At 44.7% G+C, this 22887-nt stretch overlaps 1 protein-coding gene across 2 annotated transcripts in view; it reads right to left on the bottom strand.

Annotated features, from left to right (window-relative positions):
• The window catches only part of LOC122793112 (proprotein convertase subtilisin/kexin type 5-like), a 3326953-nt gene that overhangs the window by 176029 nt on the left and 3128037 nt on the right, over positions 1-22887 (bottom strand). For both annotated transcript variants that reach the window (XM_044060853.1, XM_044060852.1), the window contains one exon: positions 16392-16476. In XM_044060853.1, the coding sequence (XP_043916788.1) occupies positions 16392-16476 (85 nt within the window). The remainder of the gene's footprint in view (positions 1-16391; positions 16477-22887) is intronic.

Below are 22887 nucleotides of genomic sequence, written 5' to 3'. Positions count from 1 at the left end.
CCAGAGTCTTTAAGAAGTGCCTAGCCCCAGCCATTGCCTTCTGCAGAACTCAGGGGATACAGATTTAACCTTATCTGGATGACATCCTGATTCTGGCAGAGTCCAGGGATGCTCTACTGAAGCATCTACATTTTACCATGTCCCTTCTGCAGAAAGCATAGTTGTGTACACTTACCATAAATGTAGATATTTGAGTGTATTCACTGTTGCAGTCATTACATTTGGGTTATCTGCTTGCAGGTAGCCCTCAGTCGGCCTGATTAACAAAGTCTTGGATCCTGCATCAGTTGCTGTCCCTTCTTCAATGATGTCAGGTCGTCAGGGGTATAAAACATGCAGCCAATGCCATTACATCAGTTTTTCTAGCCCCAGATGTCAGGTGCCCACCTAATGGGAAGCAATTAACTATAAAAATAAAATGATATACCTCCAACAAAAAAGCAAATACACCAAAAAGCTTTTAACTCTAGTAAAGGAAAGTTGAGGTATAGCAAAAAGAAGTTAGGGGGCTGGAGGGAGGGTAACCAGGACTGCAAAAGTGAATTCACTCGAACATCTATATTTATGGCAAGTGTACACAACTGTACTATGTTCTTTGTGTTTCACTGTTGCAGTCATTACATTTGGGTAGATTCCCAAAGCTATGGTTGGGAGGAGGAAATTAGATAGCATTAGGACCAGCTATAAGGCCCTGCAAGACTGTAGTGGCAATGTCAGCTTTGAATTTAGAGAAAATTGGCAAATTATAATGCTTGGTGAAAGTATGTACAGAACTCCAGGTAGCAGCTTCTAGGATGTCCCTGTCTCTGAGAAAGGCTGTAGAGGTAGATGCATCCCTGGTGGAGTGAGGTCTGATCCCCTGTAGGATAGGTTTTCCATGGAGCAGAAATAAATGCAACGGCCTATCCATTTAGAAATGGTTTGCTTTGAAATAGCCTTCCTCTCTGCTCCTGCAGCAAATGCCACCAGCAGTTGTTCAGATTTCCTTTGAGGTTTAGTCCTGTCCAAGTAGAATCTAAGTTGTCTGTGCACATCTAAGGAATGCAGTATCTGTTACCCTTTGTTCTGTGGATTGGGAAAGACGGTTGGCAAATGAATGGACTGATTAAGAGCCACACTGGATACCACCTTGGGTATGAAGGATGGACTGGTTCTGAGGGACACCTTGTCCGCATGAAAGATGATGAAAGGCTCCACTGCCATAAGGGCCTGTAATTCAGATACCCTCCTTGCTGAAGTGATTGCTAAAAGAAAAGCTGTTTTCCAAGAAAAAAATTTTAAGTCTACAGTAGCAGCTGGCTCGAGAAGAGGTAGAGTGAGTTTCTCCAAAACAAAGTTAAGGTCCCAGGCTGGGGTTGGAGCTCTCCTGGGTGGTCTCAAATTTTCTGCCCCTCTGAGGAACTGCTTGAACAGTGGATGAGAGAAAAGGGAAGGTTCTGTGTTATAATGAGCTGAGATGGCTGAGGCGTGAGTTTTGATGGACGAAAAAGACAGGCCCTTGTGAAGCATCTCAGTTAAGTATTGCAAAATCTGAGGTAAACTGGGCGCTGCTGTACTCATCCCTTCAGATTGGTTCCAGGCAGAGAATCTTTTCAATTTTTCAGCATAAGATTTTCTAGTACTAGGCCTTCTTGCCTCTAAAATGCTATCCATCACAGGTTTACTGAGGGATGGTACAGGAGAGATTAGGTAATTAGCCAGGCTGAGGGGTTCAGTGTTAGAAGCTGAGGGTGCAGAATCTGGTTCTCCTACTGAGACAACAGGGAAGGAGTGTGAGGCAGGTGCCATGGGGATAATCATGACGCACTGTACAGGAGGGGGTACCAGTGTTGGTGTGGCCAGTCTGGAGCAATCAAAATCATCGTTGGTTTGTCCTGTTTGATTTTTAGTAGTATTTTTGGAGAGCAGAGGCGGGGGGGGGGGGGGCATAGACTGATAGGTTTTCCAGCTGAAGGACAGAGCATCCACTTTCCAGGCTTGTTTGTGGGGAGTCCTTGTGCAAACTTTGTCCAATTGGTAGTTCTGGGGAGAGGCAAACATGTCTATATCTGGGCTCCCCCATTTGCTTGTCAACATGTTGAAAATCCTTGGTTCCAGTTTCCACTCGTGTGGGTCCATGAGGTTTCTGCTTAGTCCGTTTGCTAGTGTATTTAATTTTCCTGGCAGGAACTGAGCTTGTAGGTGCACTTGGTAGCTCAAGGCTGTGTTCCACAATGCAATGGCTAGTCTGCAAAGGGGGTAAGAATGTGTACCCCCCTGCTTGTTTATGTACCACATAACAGTGGTGTTGTCCTGGAAGAATGTGGTCCTTGAAGGCTGTCAGAGCATTCTTTACAGCTAACATTTCTTTTTGATTGATATGCAGGTGCATTTGACTTGGGTTCCATTTGCCCTGAATGCACTTCCCTGCCAGGTGAGCCCCCCCATGCATAGTCTGATGCGTCTGTTGTTAGGGTTTGGGCGGCAGGGGGTGGTGTGAAAGGTAGTCCCTTGTTTTGGTGGCAGGCCTCTGTCCACCAAAGAAACTCTAGACGTAGCCAAGGTATGACAGGAATCATTGCTTCTAGATCCTGAGAATGTTGACACCATAGGCTTTTTAGATACCACTGTAGTTTCCTCATATGCAGTCTTGCACATGGAATTAGAAGAATGCAGGAGGCCATGAACCCCAAGGCTTGCAGTATTTGTTTTTTTGTGGTCACTTGTTTGAAGTAGGTTGTCAAATGAATTCATTTCTCTGGCATGAGGTAGGCTATCTGGGAAGTTGTATTTAAGCTTGCTCCCAGGAATATAATTTGTTGACAGGGTACCAGATGTGATTTCTTTTCGTTTATGGTGTACCCGAGACAAGTTAGAACCCTTTGTACAAAAGCCAGATGATTCAAAAGTATGTCCTGGCTTTCTGCCTGAATTAGACAATCGTCCAGGTATAGGTATATTTGAATATTTCTTTGCCTGCAAAATGCAATAACTGGAGCTAGGTACTTTGTGAATACCCTGGGCGCAGTAGATAAGCCAAAGGGCAGTGCAGAGGACTGATAGTGCGTGTAGCCTGCTTTGAAGCGTAGGTATTTTCTGCAAGATTCCCTGACTGGGATGTGCAGGTATGCTTCTTTTAAATCTAGTGTTGCCAACCAGGCATCTTTGCCTACCATAGGAAGCAATTGGTGAAGAGTCAGCATCTTGAATTTTGGAATCTCCAAAAAGGTGTTTAGAGTAGACAGGTCCAGGATAGGACACCATGAATTGTCTTTTCTAGGTACCAGGAAAAGTCTCGAGTAGAAATCTTGTCGCTTTTCCTCTTCTGGTACCAGTTGAATAGCCCCCATGCTTAAGAGGACAGTACTTGTTTTTGGGCCTCTGCCCACTGATTTGGGGGTAGGTCCGGCCACCCGCTTGGTGTTGGCAATGTGTGGAAGTGAAATCTGTATCCCTGGGACACTACATTTAAAACCCATTTGTCCTGGGTAATGAGTTCCCAGTTCTTTGCATGAAGAGCAATCTTTCCCCCCCAAAGGGGCAGTCAGTTGATAAGTGCTTGGAAATTTTAAAAGGAAGTCATTGAGACAGTTTACCATATGGGGGAGTCTTATTACTCCCAGATTTGGAAGTGGAGGCCCCCCACTGCTTTGTCCTGTGTGTCCCCTGGGACTGAAACCTGGGGTTTTTGCTGTGTCTGGGTTTGGCTTGAGAAGACCTGGAAGGGGCTGGAAAGGACCAATTCTTAGAGGGCCAGTGCCTACTAAATCTAGGAGGCTGAACTTGTAAGAAATCTTTAACAGTTTGCAAGGATTTAGCTTTATCTTTCATCTTTTTAAGAACTTCCTCACCCTTGTTGACAAACAGGTGGTCCTGATTTAAGGGAGCATCCAACAATTTAGCTTTAACATGATCAAGCAAAGATTGCTCCTTAAGCCAAACATGCCAAACATGCCTTCTGAGCACAGACCCAGTAACAGCAGCCCTGCAAGAGGCCTCTAATGAATCAAAACCACATTGCAAAGTATGTTTTCCAACTTGTTCAGCAGAATGCATTAAATCCTGTAATTCTTTATTTTCCACACAGTCAGGAATCAACATCATTTTCTGTTTAAGCAATTCAATAACATGTTGCTGATACTTTAACATATGAAACTGGCAGTTTAAAGCCCTAATGGCCAAGGTTGCAGAAGTGTAGATCTTCTTACCCCATCTATCCAGCGCCCTGGAGTTACTATCAGAAGGGGTAGGATTTTTAGCAGTAGAAGCCTTAATGCCCTTGGGTCCCTGTGAAATAGTCTATGGATCCGCAATAGGATTTTTAAAAAGGAACTTGTGTGACTCAGGGACCCTGTAGTATCTGTCTGGTTTTCTGGGAGCAGGAGGCAAGGAATCAGAGGAAGAACTAGATTCCGAAAAAACATCATCAACAATGTCTAGTACAGGAGGAATAGTTAAAGGTCTATGCTGAGATAGGAGTAAGAAATCCCTAAGCCTCTTTTTTGAATCAGAAAAATCCTGGCTTTCCCAGTGGAAATGCTCCCTTTGAGTATGTAAGGTTTCCCCAAAAGAAACCTCTTCTGGATGTGAAGCAGTGGGAATGGAGTCCTCTGCATCACAATCCTCATAAGTAGATAACGGCAAATCCAGATCATCAGAAGAATCAGAAAAAACAGAATCCTGGTCAGAAAATTCATAAACCACTTCAGTCCTAAGCATCTTAGAAAGGGGGGGTTGGCTACCCCTGATTAGAGTTATTAGACCTTCAGCCATTCTTATCATTTGTTTTTTGGGCATAGAGGCCTGAGCATGTGGCCTGGGCGTCATTTTTTTAGGCATGGTTCGAGATTTAGGCCTAAGAGAAGCAGGAGGCATCAGTTTAATATGCAAGTCTGTTGGCCTGAATACACCATCAGAAGTCGGTGCCTGCACAGCGGCTCCAGACCCATCCGAGGTAGAGACATCCGCGGGTTCCATAATTGAAGGATCTCGCGGCATACCTGACTCTGAATGGGTCTCAGTAGAGGCCTGCAAATCAGACATAGCGGGTATCAGGGGCTGCAGAAGCGCCTCACTGAGTACCAGCGAACTGGTGACTGGCTTAGGAGAAGCATCGTCGGCAGTTTTGGACCTCAGAGGCCTGTCTCCATCTTTATATTTGCGTTTTTTCGGAATCCCGGTAGTCAAAAGGCTAACTGATGACATTTCTGGATAATTAAACCGAGAACCAAAATATTTAGAGGCGAAAATGTACTGACGACAGATAATGCGCTGATAAAATAAAGCAGAAAACCAACAGCAAGGTACATCGTGGTCAGGGCCTAGGCAAGGAATACAATATGAATGAAAATCTTTATGAGGTATTTGCTTTCCACAAGTAATGCAATTATTAACTTTTGCTGACATCGGTAAGGAGCAAGAAAAAGTTTTCCCAACGGGGTGCTTAGCTTTAGTTGAATACTTCGGTACTGAAACTCGAAAATGAAAATTTCAGGAGTTGGCCGACCGGCACATGTGAACTGCTTCTGCTTCGGGCACAGCAGGGCAAATGACTGCAACAGTGAAACAAGAAGAACATCCTAGGATTCACCATCAACCTCACCAAATCCTCTCTGAGATCCCAAGCTAGGACAAGGTTTTCCTCAGCTGCAGAATCAGAACAGACCCAATGAAGGCCTTTCTACCTAAGGACAAGGTTCTGTCTTTAACTTCCCACTTCCAGGAAGCTCCACTATCCCAAAAGGTGACGGCAAGGCATTCTGTCTGCTGGGTTTAATGGCAGCAACCATCCCCATGCTACCACTGGCAAGAATGCACATGCACAAGCTGCAGTGGTTCCTGAAGAACATCTGGTCCCAGCACCTACATCCCTTACAGCAGGCCATTCCCCTCCTTCCCTGTCTGAAAACAGGAATCAGCTAGTGGATCCAGCAAGTGCAACTGAACCCAGGGTTCCCACTACAACCCCCCACCCCAATCCAAGTTATGCATACAGATGCCTCAGATTCAGGTTGGGGAGCAACTATGGCCTCTTACAAGATTCAAGAAAAATGGTCTCCCTCTCTTCAGGCCAAATGCATCAATATCAGGGAAATTACAGCAGTTTTCTTTGCTCTACAGACCTTCTCTCCCCTTCTGGTTCCAGGGGTGCTCCAGATTGTCATCGACAACACCACGGTGATGTGGTACCTCAACAAGCAAGGAAGAACAAAGGCCTATCAGCTGTGCAGTCTATTCCTGCTGATATGAGACTTAGCATCTCGTCTCAACTTAATCTTCCAGGTGGTCTACATCCCTCACAGAACAACCACCAAGCAGATCTCTTGAACAGGACCTCCTCGGCTCAGCAAGAATGGATTCTGAACAGGGAGGTCTTCTTAGACATAGTCCAACAGTGGGGTGCTCCACAAATAGACCTGTTTGCCTCCCCCAGAACAAGCAGCTGCAGAACTTCTGCTCAAAAACCCACTCCCCTCTAGCATGGAGAGTAGACACTTTCAGCATCTTTTGGGAGGGGAAGTTCCTTTATGCCTTCTCCCCATTCCCACTGATTCAGAAAGTCCTCCTGAAAATTCAGAAGGACAAACCAAAAATCTTGTTAGTGACTCCCTACTGGCCAAGGCAGCATTGGTTCCCCCTACTTCGCAAACTAGCCAAGGGCAATCACTTCAAGTTACCCTACAAGGTGGACCTACTGTTAGAAAACAAAGGAACTCTCCTACACCCACAAGTGAAGATGTTGTCCTTGACTCTGTGGGTGATAAACTTTTGATCCCTTTTAGACACCACTATTCAGAGTACGTGGTTTCAGTCCTAAGGGAGGCACGGAAACCTACCACCAGAAAATCTTACCTGGCTAAATGGGAAAGATTTGCAGAATGGTGCCTGCAAATAGGGAGGGACCCTAGCTATGCGGAGGTTCCCCTGGTTCTAAACAACTTGTGTCAATTGATAAAAAGTGGCCTTTCTCATTCTTCTGTAAAAGTACACCTCTCGGCCATATAAGCCTGCCTGCCCCTGGAACCCCCCTTGCTGGCCAAGCTCAACGTAAAGCTCTTCCTTAAAGGGGTCTTACATATGAGACCACCTAGGAAACCTATCCCTCATCTCCTTGGGACTTTAACTACATGTTAGAGAAATTAACCCAACATCCCTTTGAACCTGCTGGGCCTTCCTCCTTACAGATGTGTACATGGAAGACAGTCCTGCTGGTGGCTATCGCTTCAGCCATAAGAATGTCAGAATTGCAGGCTTTAATGGCCTGTCCCCCCTACACTGGTCTTCCACAAAGATAGGGTGTCATTGTGAACCAACCCCTCCTTTATGCCTAAAGTTGTAAATAATCTCTCACTTAACCAATCCATTCATCTGCCCACCTTTTTTCCTTCACCCACGAATGAAGGGGATACTGCACTCCCTGGATGTGCACAGACAACTTAGATTTTACCTGGACAAGACCAAGACCATCAGAAAGACTGACCAGCTCTTTGTCTCCTTCCCCCCCAGAGCCCTGGGCAAAGCAGTCTCCAAGCAAACCATTGTATGCTGGATCAGGAAAGCTATTTGATTCTGCTACTCTCACCATGGAAAAGAACACCCAAGGGGAATCAAGGCCCATTCCACTACAGCTGTGGCCACCTCAAGGGCCTTCATGAAAGGCCTAGACACAGCATCCATTTTGGAAGCAGCCACCTGGGCCACTATCCACACCTTTACCAAGCATTACAAATTGGACCAAGTTTCCACAGCTAGGACAGGATTCACCACGGCAATCCTGTAGGGTCTTGTAGAACCCTCTTCATCTACCACCACCCTCTCATCCTCTAAAGCTGTGGTACTCCCCCACACCTAGAATACTGCAACATAGGAATAGAATGACATAGAATAGTTGTGTAAAATCTTACCATAACCATAGATTTTCTTCTCTTCTATGCTGCAGTATTCCTTCCCACCCAACCAGTCCCCCCAGGTCTTATTCCTTACCTGTACTACCTACATTACAGTAGGTCTCCAAGTCACACACCTGTAAACAACTGGCATCCCTCCTGCTGGACCTTATTCTTTGCCTGCTGGCCTTCAAATTCTGAGGATTGTGCATGTAGACGTCACATTTAAGGCCCCTGGTTTATGGCTCTACGTGTGACGTCCCACGCACACTGCAACCAAGCTGAAGGTTTGGTATAGAAGTCGATGTACGAGTCGCCGGAGGGCAGAAAATCCCACACCTAGAATACTGCAACATGTAAGAGGACATCTATGGATATGGTAAGATTTTACACAACTATTCTTTACTGGTTTAACCCTCTCAGATCATATGTTGGTGGGTAGAGGATCTGGGACAAATCCGCCCACTTCTCCCTAATACCAGCAAATACTACTTACTGCAAATGTGTACTGGCTTGTCCTTCAAGTAAATCAGCTTTCTATATGATCTGTAAAATAAAAACTTTGAAACAAAGAACCTCAGTGTCACATATTAATGCCAGAAGTATAAATGTAAGGAAAGATTTGTCAAATGAAACCAAGAAATTCTTCAGTGACCTTCCAGTTCTCTAACAAGCAGACTGAAAACACAAAAGAGAAACCTTAGAAAGTACGGCACTAGGTAAAGTGGGGGTAAACAACTTGCAACCTTCATGCAGAACAGTAAACTCATCCTTGTTGTAATCTAACATTGGTGTAAGTTCTGAATTTAACCAATAGTTCAAAGATGTCCTGATGAACAAAACTTTCACAGTGAAAATTAGACCTGCCTTATCAGATACAGCCTTCACTCTTTCAGAGGTTCCCTCAGAGACAAAATCATGCTCTTTAAAAGGAAAAAAAAGTCCTTATTGGTTCAACCCTCTCAGACCATATGATGTTGGGTAGAGGATTTAGGATACATCTACCTACTGGTTCAAAGATTTCCTGATAAACCAGACTTGCACAATGTAAACTGTGCCTGCCTTATCAAATAACACCCTTCACTCTTTCAGGGGTTCCCTTAGGATCAATTCTCGGTCCAATACTATTCTCCATTATTACAAGCAAACTGCCTCTAGGCTTACCTCATATATAACTCCTCCTTTGTGCTGATGACATATTGTCTATATATCCATCCCTTCTCACAAGATCATCCAAAGTCAACTTCAAACTGACTTTCTACAACTAAACAATTGGCTCTGTTCTGAAAAAAAATACTCCTCAAACTTAACAAAAAATCCATACTGCCTGGCACAGAGAGTGTACTCCTATTTACCACTGCCTTAAAAAATACCATCTTAACACATCTTTCTAATAAAACCTACAGTCTCATTATTAACTCCCCTTGACATGAGCATCACTGCAACACCTTCAAAAAAGCAAACTGGCTACATCCCAGCCAACCTCTTGGCTCCCTTCTCATCAAACTGCTAATGCCAAGACATAGCATCCTCTCCACCTGTGAGGCTAACTACATCCACAACCCAGAGAGCAACCTAATAAGCCAATCAATTAATGGCTCTACTCTCATAACTCCATCCACCAAACTTCACTGCATGAACTACAGGTTCTCTTTTCTTGTCCTTTAAACTATGGCAATGACTACCACCCAATCTTACTGAAATCAGAGACTATAAAAACAGTTCAGACCCCAGTTTAAACAGTGCCTAACTGAACGATACAAGTGCACATGTCAGAACACAGGGCATGCCACTCAGTTCCCATGGTTGCACTATTAAATTCTTCCCAGAAAACCTTGGCTGCTTAATCTCCTAACCTCTCCAACATATAAACTCATACTCAGTGTTTCCCCATCTGCCCTTTCCATTCCCTACTATGCCTCTAATACTCACTTCTCCTATTATTAGCTCTTTTACTGCGTCTCTTAGTATTACAGTAAACTCTCAGTCAGGATTAGTAGACGCCGGATAACTGTAGTTTCCAGTTACTTGAGAGTTGCTATTAAAAACAGGCCTGCCTATACCCTATACTATTTGTTTCATTTGACTTGTTCTCAGGTTGGGGAGAGAGGGAATTTATTCCTATCTTCCTTTTTAAAACTCTAAAATTCTAAAAACGTAAAGTATGTTTTTGCATGGGGAAAACAAAGTGCAACACATGAAAAAGTACAGTTTTGTACCTACCATAAATGTAGATGTTCGAGTGTACACCCTGCTGCAGTCATCACACTCGGGTTATCCTGTTGTCAGGCGGTCCCGCAGTCGGCCAGAATTCCAAAGTCTTGGTCCGGCGTCAGTTGCTGTCGCTTCTTCCCTGACGTCAGTGCGCCAGGGGTATATACATTGCATCCGACACCATTTTCTTCAGTTTTTCTTGCCCCAGATGTCAGGTACCCCCCAAAAAGGTGGTCAGTAATTAGTACCAAATTAAGCAAATTTTGCACAAACACAAAATCCCTCCAGCTATAAGCAAATACATCAGGAAGGTATTGTAGAGATTTAGCCAGTTAGATCAGAGGGGATGGAGGGAGGGTAACCTGGACTGCAGCAGGGTGTACACTCGAACATCTACATTTATGGTAGGTACAAAACTGTACTATGTTCATCGTGTTACCCTGCTGCAGTCATCACACTTGGGTAGAATCCCAAAGCTAAGGATGGGTGGAGGAGTCATAGAGGGTTAGAGGAGGCTAGAAGGCCCTGCAGAACTTCAGTGGCGAAGCCAGCTCTAGTCTTAGAGTAAAGTGGTAAGTGATAGTGTTTGGTAAAGGTGTGTACTGAACTCCAAGTTGCAGCTTCCAAAATCTCCTTGGTTGGAACCCCCCTGAGGAAGGCTGTAGATGTAGCTGTTGCCCTGGTAGAGTGGGGCCTAATGGTAGCAGGAACTGGTTTTCCATGATGGGTATAGCAAAACCGAATGCAATGTCCTATCCATTTGGAAATGGTTTGTTTTGATATAGCCTTCCCTTGTGAAGCTGTAGCATAGGATACAAAGAGCTGATCAGATTTTCTGAAAACCTTAGTTTTATCCAAGTAGTAACGAAGTTACCTGTGAATGTCCAAGGAATGCAAGAGTCTTTCTCCTTTGTTCTGTGGATTTGGAAAGAAGGTGGGTAAGTGGATGGTTTGATTTAAAGCCACACTGGAAACCACCTTAGGCATGAAGGAAGGATTAGTTCGTAGAGAAACTCTGTCTTGATGGAAAATGAGGAAAGGTTCCACTGCCATTAGTGCCTGCAGCTCTGAGACTCTTCTAGCTGAAGTAATTGCTAGCAGCAGGGCAGTCTTCCATGATAGAAACTGTAGATCTGCAGAGAAAGCTGGTTCAAAGGGAGGCAGCGTAAGTTTTTCCAGAACAAAATTAAGGTCCCATGTTGGTGTAGGTGCTCTCCTGGGGGGGGGGGGGGGGGGGCTAATGTTTTTTGCCCCTCTGATGAACTGCCTTAGAAGTGGATGTGAAAATAAGGGTGGATCCGTGTTGTAGTGGGCTGAAATAGCTGATGCATGGATTTTAATGAAAGAAAAAGAAAGTCCTTTGTGCAACATCTCAGTTAAATACTGTAGAATCTGAGGCATGTGAGGCTGAAGTGTGTTTTGGCCTTTAGCTTGGTTCCAGGCGCAAAACCTTTTCCATTTGTCCGAGTAGGCCTTCCTGGTGCTGGGCCTCCTAGCTTCCAGAATAACATCCATAACTGCTTGGGAAAGAGGAGCTGGCTGGATGCTTAGGTGATTTGCCATGCAGCCAGATTTAAGGTTTTGAGCTGGCTGTGAAGAATCTGATTGTTTTGCTGTTTGAGCAAATGGGCAATTTGTGGTAAAATCCAAGGTGGGCCCTGGGCCATATTCCTCAATAGTGGGTACCAGTGCTGGCGCGGCCAGTCTGGGGCTATGAGCATCAGTCGTGGTCTCTCCTTTCTGACTTTCAGAAGCACCTTTGTGAGGAGAGGCAATGGAGGGAAGGCATATACTGTCAGGTTTTTCCAACTGAATGAGAGTGCGTCCACTTTCCAAGCTTGATGGTGAAGTGTCCTTGTACAAAATTTTGTTAGCTGATAGTTTTGAGGACTGGCAAACAGGTCTATGTCTGGAAGGCCCCATTTTTGAGTTATCATTTGAAAATACTTGTGGATCCAGTTTCCACTCGTGGGGATCCATGATATTTCTGCTGAGGTCGTCTGACAATGAGTTCTTTTTTCCTGGCAGGAATTGAGCTTGTAACTGAACTTGGTAAGCCAGAGCTGTGTTCCACAAGGTCATTGCTTGCCTGCATAGAGGGTAGGAGTGTGTACCCCCTTGTTTGTTTATGTACCACATTACTGTGGTGTTGTCCGTCCTTATTGTAAGTTGTCCTGGATGTAACAGATTCTTGAAGGCTGTCGGAGCATTCTGTACAGCTAGCACCTCTTTTTGATTGATGTGCAGATTCCTTTAATCCGCAGTCCATACGCCTTGAACGCATTGCCCTGCCATGTGTGCCCCCCAGGCGTAGTCCGATGCATCTGTTGTCACAGTTTGCCTGGCTGGGGGCAAGGTGAAAGGCTGACCCTTGTTGAGGTGACATGCCTGTGACCACCATAGAAACTCCTGTTGTAGGCAGGGAATAAGAGATATCCTTGTGTCCAAGCTGTGGCTGTGTTGAGACCATACGCTTTTTAGGTACCACTGTAATTTCCTCATATGCAGCTTTGCAAATGGTATTAATAGTATGCAAGATGCCATGAAGCCCAAGGCCTGCAGAATTTTTCTTGTAGGTAGTTGGGTCTTTGTTGCCATTGTTTTGAAATATTGAGTCAGTTGTAGTTGTTTGTCTGGCGTCAGATAAGCTTTCTGGGCCGTTGTATTCAAGCTGGCACCCAGGAATGTCATATTTAGTGAGGGTACTAGTTTTGATTTCTTTTCGTTTACTGAGTACCCCAGGCAAATTAGAAGATGTTTTACAAAAGCCAGATGTTGTAAGAGAATGTCCTTGCTTTCTGCTTGGATGAGGCAGTCGTCCAGGTATGGGTATATTTGAATTCCTCTTTGTCTGCAGTGTGCAATTACTGGTGCCAGGCATTTTGTGAAGACCCTGGGTGCAGTAGGTAAGCCAAATGGCAGTGCAGAGAATTGGTAATGGGTTGAACCTGCAATGAAACTGAGGTATCTTCTGCAACTTTGTCTGATAGGGACATGCAGGTATGCCTCCTTGAGGTCCAACGTTACTAGCCATGCTTTCTTGCCCAACATGGGAAGAAGCTGCTGTAGTGTTAGCATCTTGAATTTGGGAACTTGCAAGAAGGTGTTTAGAATTGAAAGGTCCAGAATTGGTCTCCAGGCATTGTCCTTTCTGGGAACTAGAAAGAGTCTTGGGTAAAATCCTTGGCCTTGCTCTCGTGTAGGTACCAGTTGAATGGCTCTCATGTCCATGAGAGCTGTAATTTGTTTTTGTGCCTCTGCCCACTGATTTTGTGGCAGGTTTGGCATTCCTCTTTTCATTGGCAAGGTGTGAAAATGGAATCTGTATCCTCATGAAATTATGTCTAGGACCCATTTGTCCTTTGTGACAATGTGCCAGTTGTCTGAAAAAAGTGCGTGTTTTCCTCCCAAGGGGGCTGCCAAGAGAGTGTTGCTTGGCCAGATGATGAGGTGCAAATCACTGAGTTTGCCTTCTGGTAGTTTGGGACCTGTCTTCTCCTCCCTTCTGTGTTGCAGTGCCCCATTGTCGAGGTTTGTATTGGGCTTGTGGTTGTCCTCTGCCTCTTGGACGTCTGTATTTACCCCTCTGTGGTCTGTCAGTAGCTGGAAAGGACCATATTTTTGTTGGCCAATTTCTGCTGAAGCGAGGGGGCTGTATCTGTAGAAAATCTTTGACTGTCTGCATAGATTTTGCCTTATCCTCCATTTTCTTTAAGACTTGTTCTGCTTTAACTCCAAAAAGAACATCCTGCTGTAAGGGAGCATCTAGAAGCTTTGCTTTAACATGATCAGGTAGAGTTTGTTCCTTTAACCAAGCATGCCTACGTATAACAGACCCAGTGACAGCTGCTCTGCAGGAAGTCTCCAAAGAATCAAAACCACATTGTAAAGTATGTTTGCCCACCTGTTCAGTTGCATGCAACAGATCCTGCATTTCTTTCAATTCAGACTGTTGAGGGAGTGTGCTCATTTTTTGTTTTAACTGAGACATTAGAAATTGCTGATATTTTAGCATGTGAAATTGGCAATTTAGTGCCCTCATAGCTAGAGTGGCTGAGGTGTAAACCTTTCCCCACCTGTCTAGTGCTCTGGAGTCCCTTTCAGAGGGTAAAGGATTTTTTGCCATAGAAGCCTTAGCCCCTTTGGGACCCTGGGAGATAGTCTCTGGATCAGCAACAGGGCTTTTATAAAGGAATTTGTGGGAATCAGGCACTCTATAGTATCTGTCAGGTTTGGCTGGAGCAGGAGGCAGAGAATCTGGGTTCAAACTGGATTCTAAATAAACATCATCCACAATGTCTAAAACTGAGGGGATGGCAAGTGGTCTGTGCTGGGGGAGTAAAAGAAACTCTCTGAGCCTTTTCTTTGAGTCAGAGTAGTCCTGACCTTCCCAGTGAAAATGGTTCCTCATAGTGTGTAAAGTTTCCCCAAAGGAGTAGTCTTCAGGAGGAGAAGCTGAGGGAATAGAATCCTCAGCATCAGAATCTTCATAAGGGGAGAAGGAGTAATCTTGGTCCTCAGAGGAGCCTGAGGAAATAGACACTTGATCAGAGGAGGCATAATCTTCCTCTTGTCTAGGCCTTTTGTCGGGTGGGGGTTGGGAACCCCTGATTAAAGAGATCAAATCTTCAGCCATTTTGAGCATCTGTTTCTTAGGCATGGGGCCTTGAACTGGAGACTGAAGTGCAGTCTTTTTAGGTTTAATAGGAGTATTAAGCTTAGGATACATTTTTATAGTGAGCGTCATCGGTCTGAAAACGCCTTCAGAAACCGAAGGTGTTTCAGCAGCACCGACATCTCTTTCTGCAGTGTCGTCGGTAGGGGCTAAACAAAATGGCTGCGTCGGCCTAGCATTCTCCGCCAAAGGCTCCGAAGCGGTCTCGGGTTCCAAATCTGTGGTAGTCAGGGGCTGCGTCGAAGCCTCACTGAAGACCGATGAACCGGAGACCGGTCCAGCCGAGGCCTCGGAGTCTGGCTTGGGTCTAGGCTGCCTGTCCTTATCCTTGCGTTTTTTGTGCACGCTGGTAGTCGGTTGCTCCGACGGCATTGTGTAGTTAAATTTTCCACCGAAGTAGTTTCGTGCGAAATCAAAGCGTCTTTTTATAGTACGCTTATTAAACCTAGCACAAAAATGACAACCAGTGACGTCGTGGTCTGGGCCTAGGCAAGGTATGCAGTAAGAATGAAAATCCTTATGAGGTATTTGCTTCCCACAAGAAATACAATTGTTAACTTTTTCTGACATCGGTCTGAGGCAAGAAATGTTTCCCCAACGGGGTACTTAGCTTTATTGAAGACTTTGGATCTGAAATTCGACTTCGAAAATCTCAGGTGTCGGCCGACCAGCACTTGCGAACTGCTTCTGCTTCGGGCACTGCGCGGCAAGAAAGACTGAAGAAAATGGCGTCGGATGCAATATATATACCGCTGGCGCACTGACGTCAGGGAAGAAGCGACAGCAACCGACGCCGGACCAAGACTTTGGAATTCAGGCCGACTGAGGGACTGCCTGACGACAGATAACCCAAGTGTGATGACTGCAGCAGGGTAACACGATGAACATCTGTACTGTATTGCCAGTTGCTTGAGTTCTGGTTAACTGAGAGTTTACTGTATACAATTTTTACGCTCTTTATCTCTAGAAGTTCCTGCCTTACCTGTATATACTACATTCGTTCTTTTGGCTGGACCACATTTACCTCACTTATAATGCCTCCATTATGCATTGTATATTCCTGATTCTACTTCTTTTTAAACCTTCTTGTAAATATGTATATATTTTTCTTATGTCTGGTTTATGTTGTGTCTATAACGTACAATTTAGTTATATCTCAAATCTTACTTTACTGTCGTTACCATGTATATAACCTGGGCTGAGCCTGCAAATAGTCAAATTTAATTAGTGCTCTACTCTGTTAAACAAAATTAAATAAATAATTAAGTAAATAAACAAACCCTTAAGCTGTAAAACCTTTGCACCTCCATACTTTACATGACCATCATGTGAATGTAGAACCCTAGGATAAGTTGCATAACAGAAAAGAACCTCATCAAAGACTGCCTCACCCACAAACAGTAAATGTAAAGAAGGCATAACAACAATGTTACATTATGGATCATAAATTCACATTACTGTTAGAAACCTAGCAGTATTATGGCTGTTGGACAGGTCATTACCAAAGATGCTACTTAAAGACTATGAAATCTAAATTAATTGTAAGTAATTTGTAACAGTGAACTGTAGTCTGTTAAATACAATTTTTGTGATCAGTATAGTGAATTAGCAGGCCTGACAAGAAGCTTGTTTCTTACCTCATGCCCTGTTTACACTCTGTGCAGGTCTTGAATGCGATGCACTTCTTACAATTTTCATTACATCTCTTGCATGAGTTCTTACCTAGGAAGTGCAGAAAATGATTTAAACATTTAATAACAGCACAGAGTATGAATTAGCCATTGCTAAGTACATAAATCACGAGGTAAAAAATGCACTAACACTGTTAAAAAAATGCAGTAACACTGTTAGAATGTACCAACATATCTGTAATTTTTTGTCCTGGGCGATGCCTCAGTTAAATGGCGTACAGACAGCAAATGAAGTACACGTTACATATGAATCAAACAGGAAATTAGGAAATATCAAACATCGATCCTGGATCTGTAAAAAGTACAGTTTTGTACCTACCATAAATGTAGATGTTCGAAGATCCACATTGCTGCAGTCCTTACACTTGGGTAGTCCGCTGTCCTCGGTCGGCCCGAATATCAAAGTATTAGGCTGACGTCGGTCATGGCGCTTAAGACTGACATCAGGACGTCAGGGTACAAATGCGCATGACCGACGTCATATCCTCAGTCTTTTCTTGCCCCAGATGTCAGAAGACCCTAAAGAAAAAGGTCAAAACCAAAAGACAGCAAAAAACAACCAACCACCCTTGCACCAAACAAATGTACAATATCTACAATATCCACAATATTTACAACCCAACCCACACAACCGCCTCTAACTACAGAGGGGAAGGAAGGAGGGTAAATTGGACTGCAGCAATGTGGATCTTCGAACATCTACATTTATGGTAGGTACAAAACTGTGCTATGTTCTTCATCTCACATTGCTGCAGTCCTTACACTTGGGTAGAATCCCAAAGCAGAGGTAAGGGAGGATGGCAAAACTATAAAGCAGTAGGAGCTGCCAAAATGCCCTGTAAAATTGCAGTGGCAAAACCAGCCCTAGATTTAGAGTAAAGTGGAAGGTGATAATGCTTAGAGAAAGTATGCACTGAACTCCAAGTAGCTGCCTCCAAAATATCTTTAGTTGCCACCCCACTTAAAAAAGCTGTAGAAGTGGCAGTAGCCCTAGTGGAATTAGGCCTAATCCCAGCTGGAATCTCCTTACCATGATGGGAATAACAGAAAGCAATACAAAACCCAATCCACTTAGAAATAGTTTGTTTTGACACAGGCTTGCCCTGAGAACCCAAAGCAAATGAAACAAATAACTGCTGAGACTGCCTGAACCCTTTAGTTCTGCTCAAATAATATCGCAACTGCCTGTGTACGTCCAAAGTGTGCAAAATCTTCTCCCCTTTATTTTGGGGGTTTGCATAAAACGTAGGCAAATGAATAGTTTGGTTTAAAGCCACACTAGAAACCACTTTAGGCATAAAGGAAGGATTTGTACGCAAAGATACCCTATCCTTATGGAAAATTAAGAAAGGCTCAACTGCCATAAGGGCCTGTAATTCAGAAACCCTTCTTGCAGAGGTAATGGCCAACAAAAAAGCAGTCTTCCATAATAAATACTTCAACTCGGCAGTAGCTGCAGGCTCAAAAGGTTGTAGAGTGAGTTTCTCCAACACAAAATTGAGATCCCAAGCAGGAGTAGGAGCTCTACGTGGGGGTCTTATATTCTTTGCCCCTCTAAGGAATTGCTTAAACAAAGGATGAGAAAACAATGGTGGGTCACAGTCATAGTGAGCAGAAATTGCTGCAGCATGAACCTTAATAGAAGAGAAGGACAAACCTTTGTCCAGTAATTCAGTAAGATATTGAAGAGCCACACTTAAATTAGGCTCAGAAACATCAAATTCCTTTGCTGTACTCCAAAATAAAAATCTCTTCCATTTATCTGCGTACACTTTCCTTGTACTAGGCCTTCTGGCCTCCAAAATAACATTCAAAACTTGCTGTGGAAGCTGAGACCCTCCAGGGTTCAAAACAGAATATGCCAGGCTGTTAGGTGAAGAGAGTGAAGTTTGACATTGAGTAAATGACTGTTCTCCTGAGACAGCAGGTGAGGAATCGAAGGTAAAGGCCATGGAGGCTCCCGAACCAGACTTCTCAGTAATGGGTACCAGTGCTGTCAAGGCCAATCTGGAGCTATTAAAATCATCTTTGGCTTGTCCTGTCTGACCTTCAGGAGTACCTTTGGGAGGAGAGGCAGAGGAGGAAAGGCATAAACATGAAGCTTGCTCCAATTGAAAGAAAGAGCATCCACTTTCCAAGCTGTGGGATGAAACCTTTTTGTGCAAAACTTTGGCAGCTGGTAGTTTAGTGGAGAAGCGAACAGATCTATGTCTGGAGTTCCCCATAACACTGTCAATTTCTGAAATACATGAGGATCCAATTTCCACTCGTGGGGATCCATAATTTGTCTGCTCAACACATCTGCTATGGAGTTCTGTGCTCCCGGCAGAAACCTTGCCTGAAGAGTTAGCTGTAAACTGAGAGCAGTCTCCCACAAAATCATTGCTTGTCTGCATAGAGGATAAGAATGCGTTCCCCCTTGCTTGTTGATGTACCACATGACACTTGTGTTGTCTGTTAGAATCAACACCTGCCCTGGAAGAACTAAATCCTTGAAAGCCAGTAATGCAAATTGGACTGCTAACATCTCCTTCAAGTTGATATGTAGATGTTGAAGTCTGGCAGGCCACGTGTCTTGTACCCACTTTCCATTTAGATGAGCTCCCCAAGCTTTGTCTGAGGCATCTGTCGTTAGAATCTGACTCGTCTCTGGCCGGGTCACAGAGAGTCCCTTGTTTAGGTGACATTCCTGAGCCCACCACAAAAATTCCTTTTGAATGCAAGGTATTATCTGAAAGACAGTGTCCATATCTTGGCAGTGCTGTGTCCATATATTTTTGAGATACCATTGTAGCTTCCTCATATGCAGTTTGGCATTGGGAAGCACCAGAATACAAGATGTCATGAACCCCAAGGCTTGAAGGACTGTCCTTGCAGTCAGCCTGGACTGATGAGACAATTGACGGAAGTAAAGAGAAAGATTCTTTTGTTTGTCCGGGGTCAAAAAGGCCATCTGGGATGCTGTATTCAGTCTCACACCCAGAAAGCACATGTCCTGAGAGGGTACTAGACTGGACTTTATTTCATTCACAGAATACCCCAGGCATCTTAGCACTGCTATCACATACTGTAAATGATGAAGAAGCTCGTCCTTTCCTTGGGCCAGAATCAGGCAATCGTCCAAATAAGGATAAATCTGTATTCCTCTTAGCCTGAAGAAAGCTATCACTGGAGCCAGAACTTTCGTGAACACTCTGGGCGCAGTAGATAAGCCAAAGGGCAATGCAGAGAACTGATAATGAGAAGTCCCAGCCCGAAAACGCAGATACTTCCTGCAACTTAGCCTGATAGGAACATGAAGGTAAGCCTCCTTGAGATCCAGAGTCACCATCCAGTGATCTTTGCCCAGCAGAGGTAAAAGCTGTTGTAACGTCAACATTTTGAACTTGGGAATGTCCAGGTAAGTGTTGAGGATAGATAAATCCAGAATTGGTCTCCACGTGTTCCCCTTCTTTGGTACTAGGAACAGGCGAGAATAAAATCCTTGGCCCACTTCTGGCAGAGGAACCGGTTGAATGGCCCCTATTTGAAGCAACAGAGAAATTTGTTTGTGAGCCTCTAGTCTTTGCTGAGGAGGAACGTCCGGCATGCCTTTGAAAGGAGGCAAGGTATGGAAATAAAACCTGTAACCTTGGTGTATGATATCCAATACCCATCTGTCTTGGGTAATCAAACTACAATTTTCCTTGAAGAGTGCCAACCTTCCTCCCAAAGGTGCTGCCAGGCAAGAAGGATCTGGTAGCTGAAAAGGTAGGTCATTGGGCCTGTTTACGAAAGGACTGGCCCCTGCCCTCACCCGAAGATTGTGCAGGTGAACTCCCTGTTCTAGGTCTGAAGGAACTCTGAGCTCTGCCCCTACCACGTCTAGATCTACCCCTAGACTGTGAATTATAAGAAGGGTACGTCCACCCCTTAGCAGGCCAATTCCTACTAAACTTCGGAGGCTGAACTTGCAAAAAATCTTTAACAGCCTGCATAGACTTAGCCTTGTCTTCCATTTTCTTCAAGACTGACTCCACAGGAGAACCAAACAACACATCAGACTGTAAAGGAGCATCCAAAATCCTTGTCTTAACATGGTCAGATAAATTCTGATCCCTCAGCCAGGCATGCCTGCGAAGAACTGACCCAGTGGCAGCCACCCTAGACGAGGCCTGTACAGCATCAAAACCACATTGCAAAGAATGCTTACCCACCTGTTCAGAGACATGTACCAAATCTTGTAATTCTTTACACTCAATGCCTTCCGCCAGAGCATCAACCTTAGACTTCAATTGAGTAAGAAGATAGTTTTGATATTTCAACATGTGAAACTGGCAATTCAAAGCCCTCATAGCTAAGGTGGAAGAAGTATAGACTTTCTTTCCCCATCTATCCAAAGCTCTGGCCTCTTTATCTGGAGGAACCGGATTCTTTACAACAGAGGCCTTGACACCCTTAGGTCCCTGACTAACAGTTTCTGGGTCCGCCCTAGGACTCTTATAAATATATTTATGAGCCTCAGGCACCCTGTAATACCTATCCGGTTTAACCGGAGCAGGAGGCAAAGAATCAGGATTAAGTGAAGCCTCTGCAAACACATCTTCCACAACATCCAGAACAGGTGGTATAGCCAAAGGCCTATGCTGGGGTAAAAGCAAAAATTCCCTAAGCCTTTTCCTGGAATCAGAGAAGTCCTGACCTTCCCACTTAAAATGTTCCCTCATGGAATGAAGAGTCTCTGAAAAAGAAAAATCCTCTGGAGGAGAAGCAGAAGGAGTGGAATCATCTGCATCAGAATCAGAATAAGGAGAGTACTCCTGCAAGTCTTCAGCCGAAGACTCTGAAACATCCGAAGCCTGCTCAAAACTCCCCAACTCTGGTTCCACCCTAGGCCTCTTATCAGGAGGGGGCAAAGAACCTCTAATCAAAGTAATTAAATCTTCTGCCATTTTAAGCATGTGCTTCTTGGGCACAGATCCTGTAGAACTAGGAGTGACACCAACAGAAGCTAAACCTGGCCTGCCTCTAGGAGAAGCCTTGGAAACAGAAGGAGAGGGCCTAACCACCCTAGGAAGGGAGGGGAGTATAGTAACTTGAGAAGCCCCTTCAGCCTGACCTGCCTCCCGAGAGGCCACATCCTGCAATATCAAAGTCTCCCCCTGGGACTCCAGAGAAGCCTCCGGTGGAACCACCGGTTCCACTGACGCCTCTAAAGAACCGGCGTCCGGTACGGACGACTCTTCTTGCCTGGGCTTAGCTGCTTTGTCTTTGCGCTTCTTCGAAGAAGCGGGCGCCAGAGCATCCGACGGCATATTGTAATTGCACCGCTTCCCAAAGACCAACCTGGCACAATCTAACCTTCGCTTAATAGTGCGCTTATTGAACCTAGCACAAAAGCGACACCCAACAACGTCGTGCTCAGGCCCCAAACAAGGAATACACAAAGTATGATAGTCCCTATGCGGTATCTGTTTCCCACAAGAAATACAGTTATTCACTTTTTCTGACATCCGGTAAACCACTGAGGCAAGAAAAAACAAAAATATTCCCCAACGGGGTACTTAGCCAACTTTGACTCGGTCTGAAACTCCGAATTCGAAAAATTTCAGAACGCCGAACGGCACTTGCAACGCTGCTTCTGCATCGGACCATGCGGCAAAAAAGACTGAGGATATGACGTCGGTCATGCGCATTTGTACCCTGACGTCCTGATGTCAGTCTTAAGCGCCATGACCGACGTCAGCCTAATACTTTGATATTCGGGCCGACCGAGGACAACGGACTACCCAAGTGTAAGGACTGCAGCAATGTGAGATGAAGAACATCAGTAGTTGGAGTCCTAACTTCAGCCAGGCAACTGGGGTTTGATTAACAGTTGCAGCACTAGAGGAGCCAGGCAATAAGGGGGATGAGTGAAAGAGTGCTACCTTTCAGTGGGGAGGTACACAGTGTTGTGTGATCTCCCAGGTGGAGACTGGAGAAGCCACCACTCATGCCACAGGGGAGGGGCAAGGCTGCATGGGGGGGAAGATGCCTTGCACAAGAGGGTGGATGTCCTTTGTAGGCAGCCCACTGTATATCTTCTCCCCACAACCTGCAGGTATGTATGAGGTTACAGCCGAGCAGAAAATGGGGGGGAACGGGACTCAAACAACCTTGGTGGCTGCCTGGATGACAACCTTCTCTGTCAGTCAGCTTTCACCCAGTGAAGGGAACAATAGAGTCTGATGGACAGAGGCAGAATATGATGGTCAGCAAGCAGCAGGACAAAAAAAAAAAAAAAAGATTAAAAAATATAATCCCCCTGATTTGCTCGATAACATATACAGTAAAGAAGAGCTATAGTCTTCCAGATCAAAGAGACTAGAACTGTAAACATAGAAGAGGTATGAATGAGGTGCTGAGGAGGTTAAACTGCCAACCCAGTGCTATTACATCAGAGCTGTAAAATCCATTACAG

The sequence above is a fragment of the Protopterus annectens genome, chromosome 2.part0, assembly GCF_019279795.1.
Source record: "Protopterus annectens isolate FY-2018-M chromosome 2.part0, PAN1.0, whole genome shotgun sequence".
Classification (NCBI taxonomy): Eukaryota; Metazoa; Chordata; order Ceratodontiformes; family Protopteridae; genus Protopterus; species Protopterus annectens.
The sequence above is the reverse complement of the archived record's forward strand: the minus strand, read 5'-3'. Positions and strand labels throughout refer to the sequence as shown.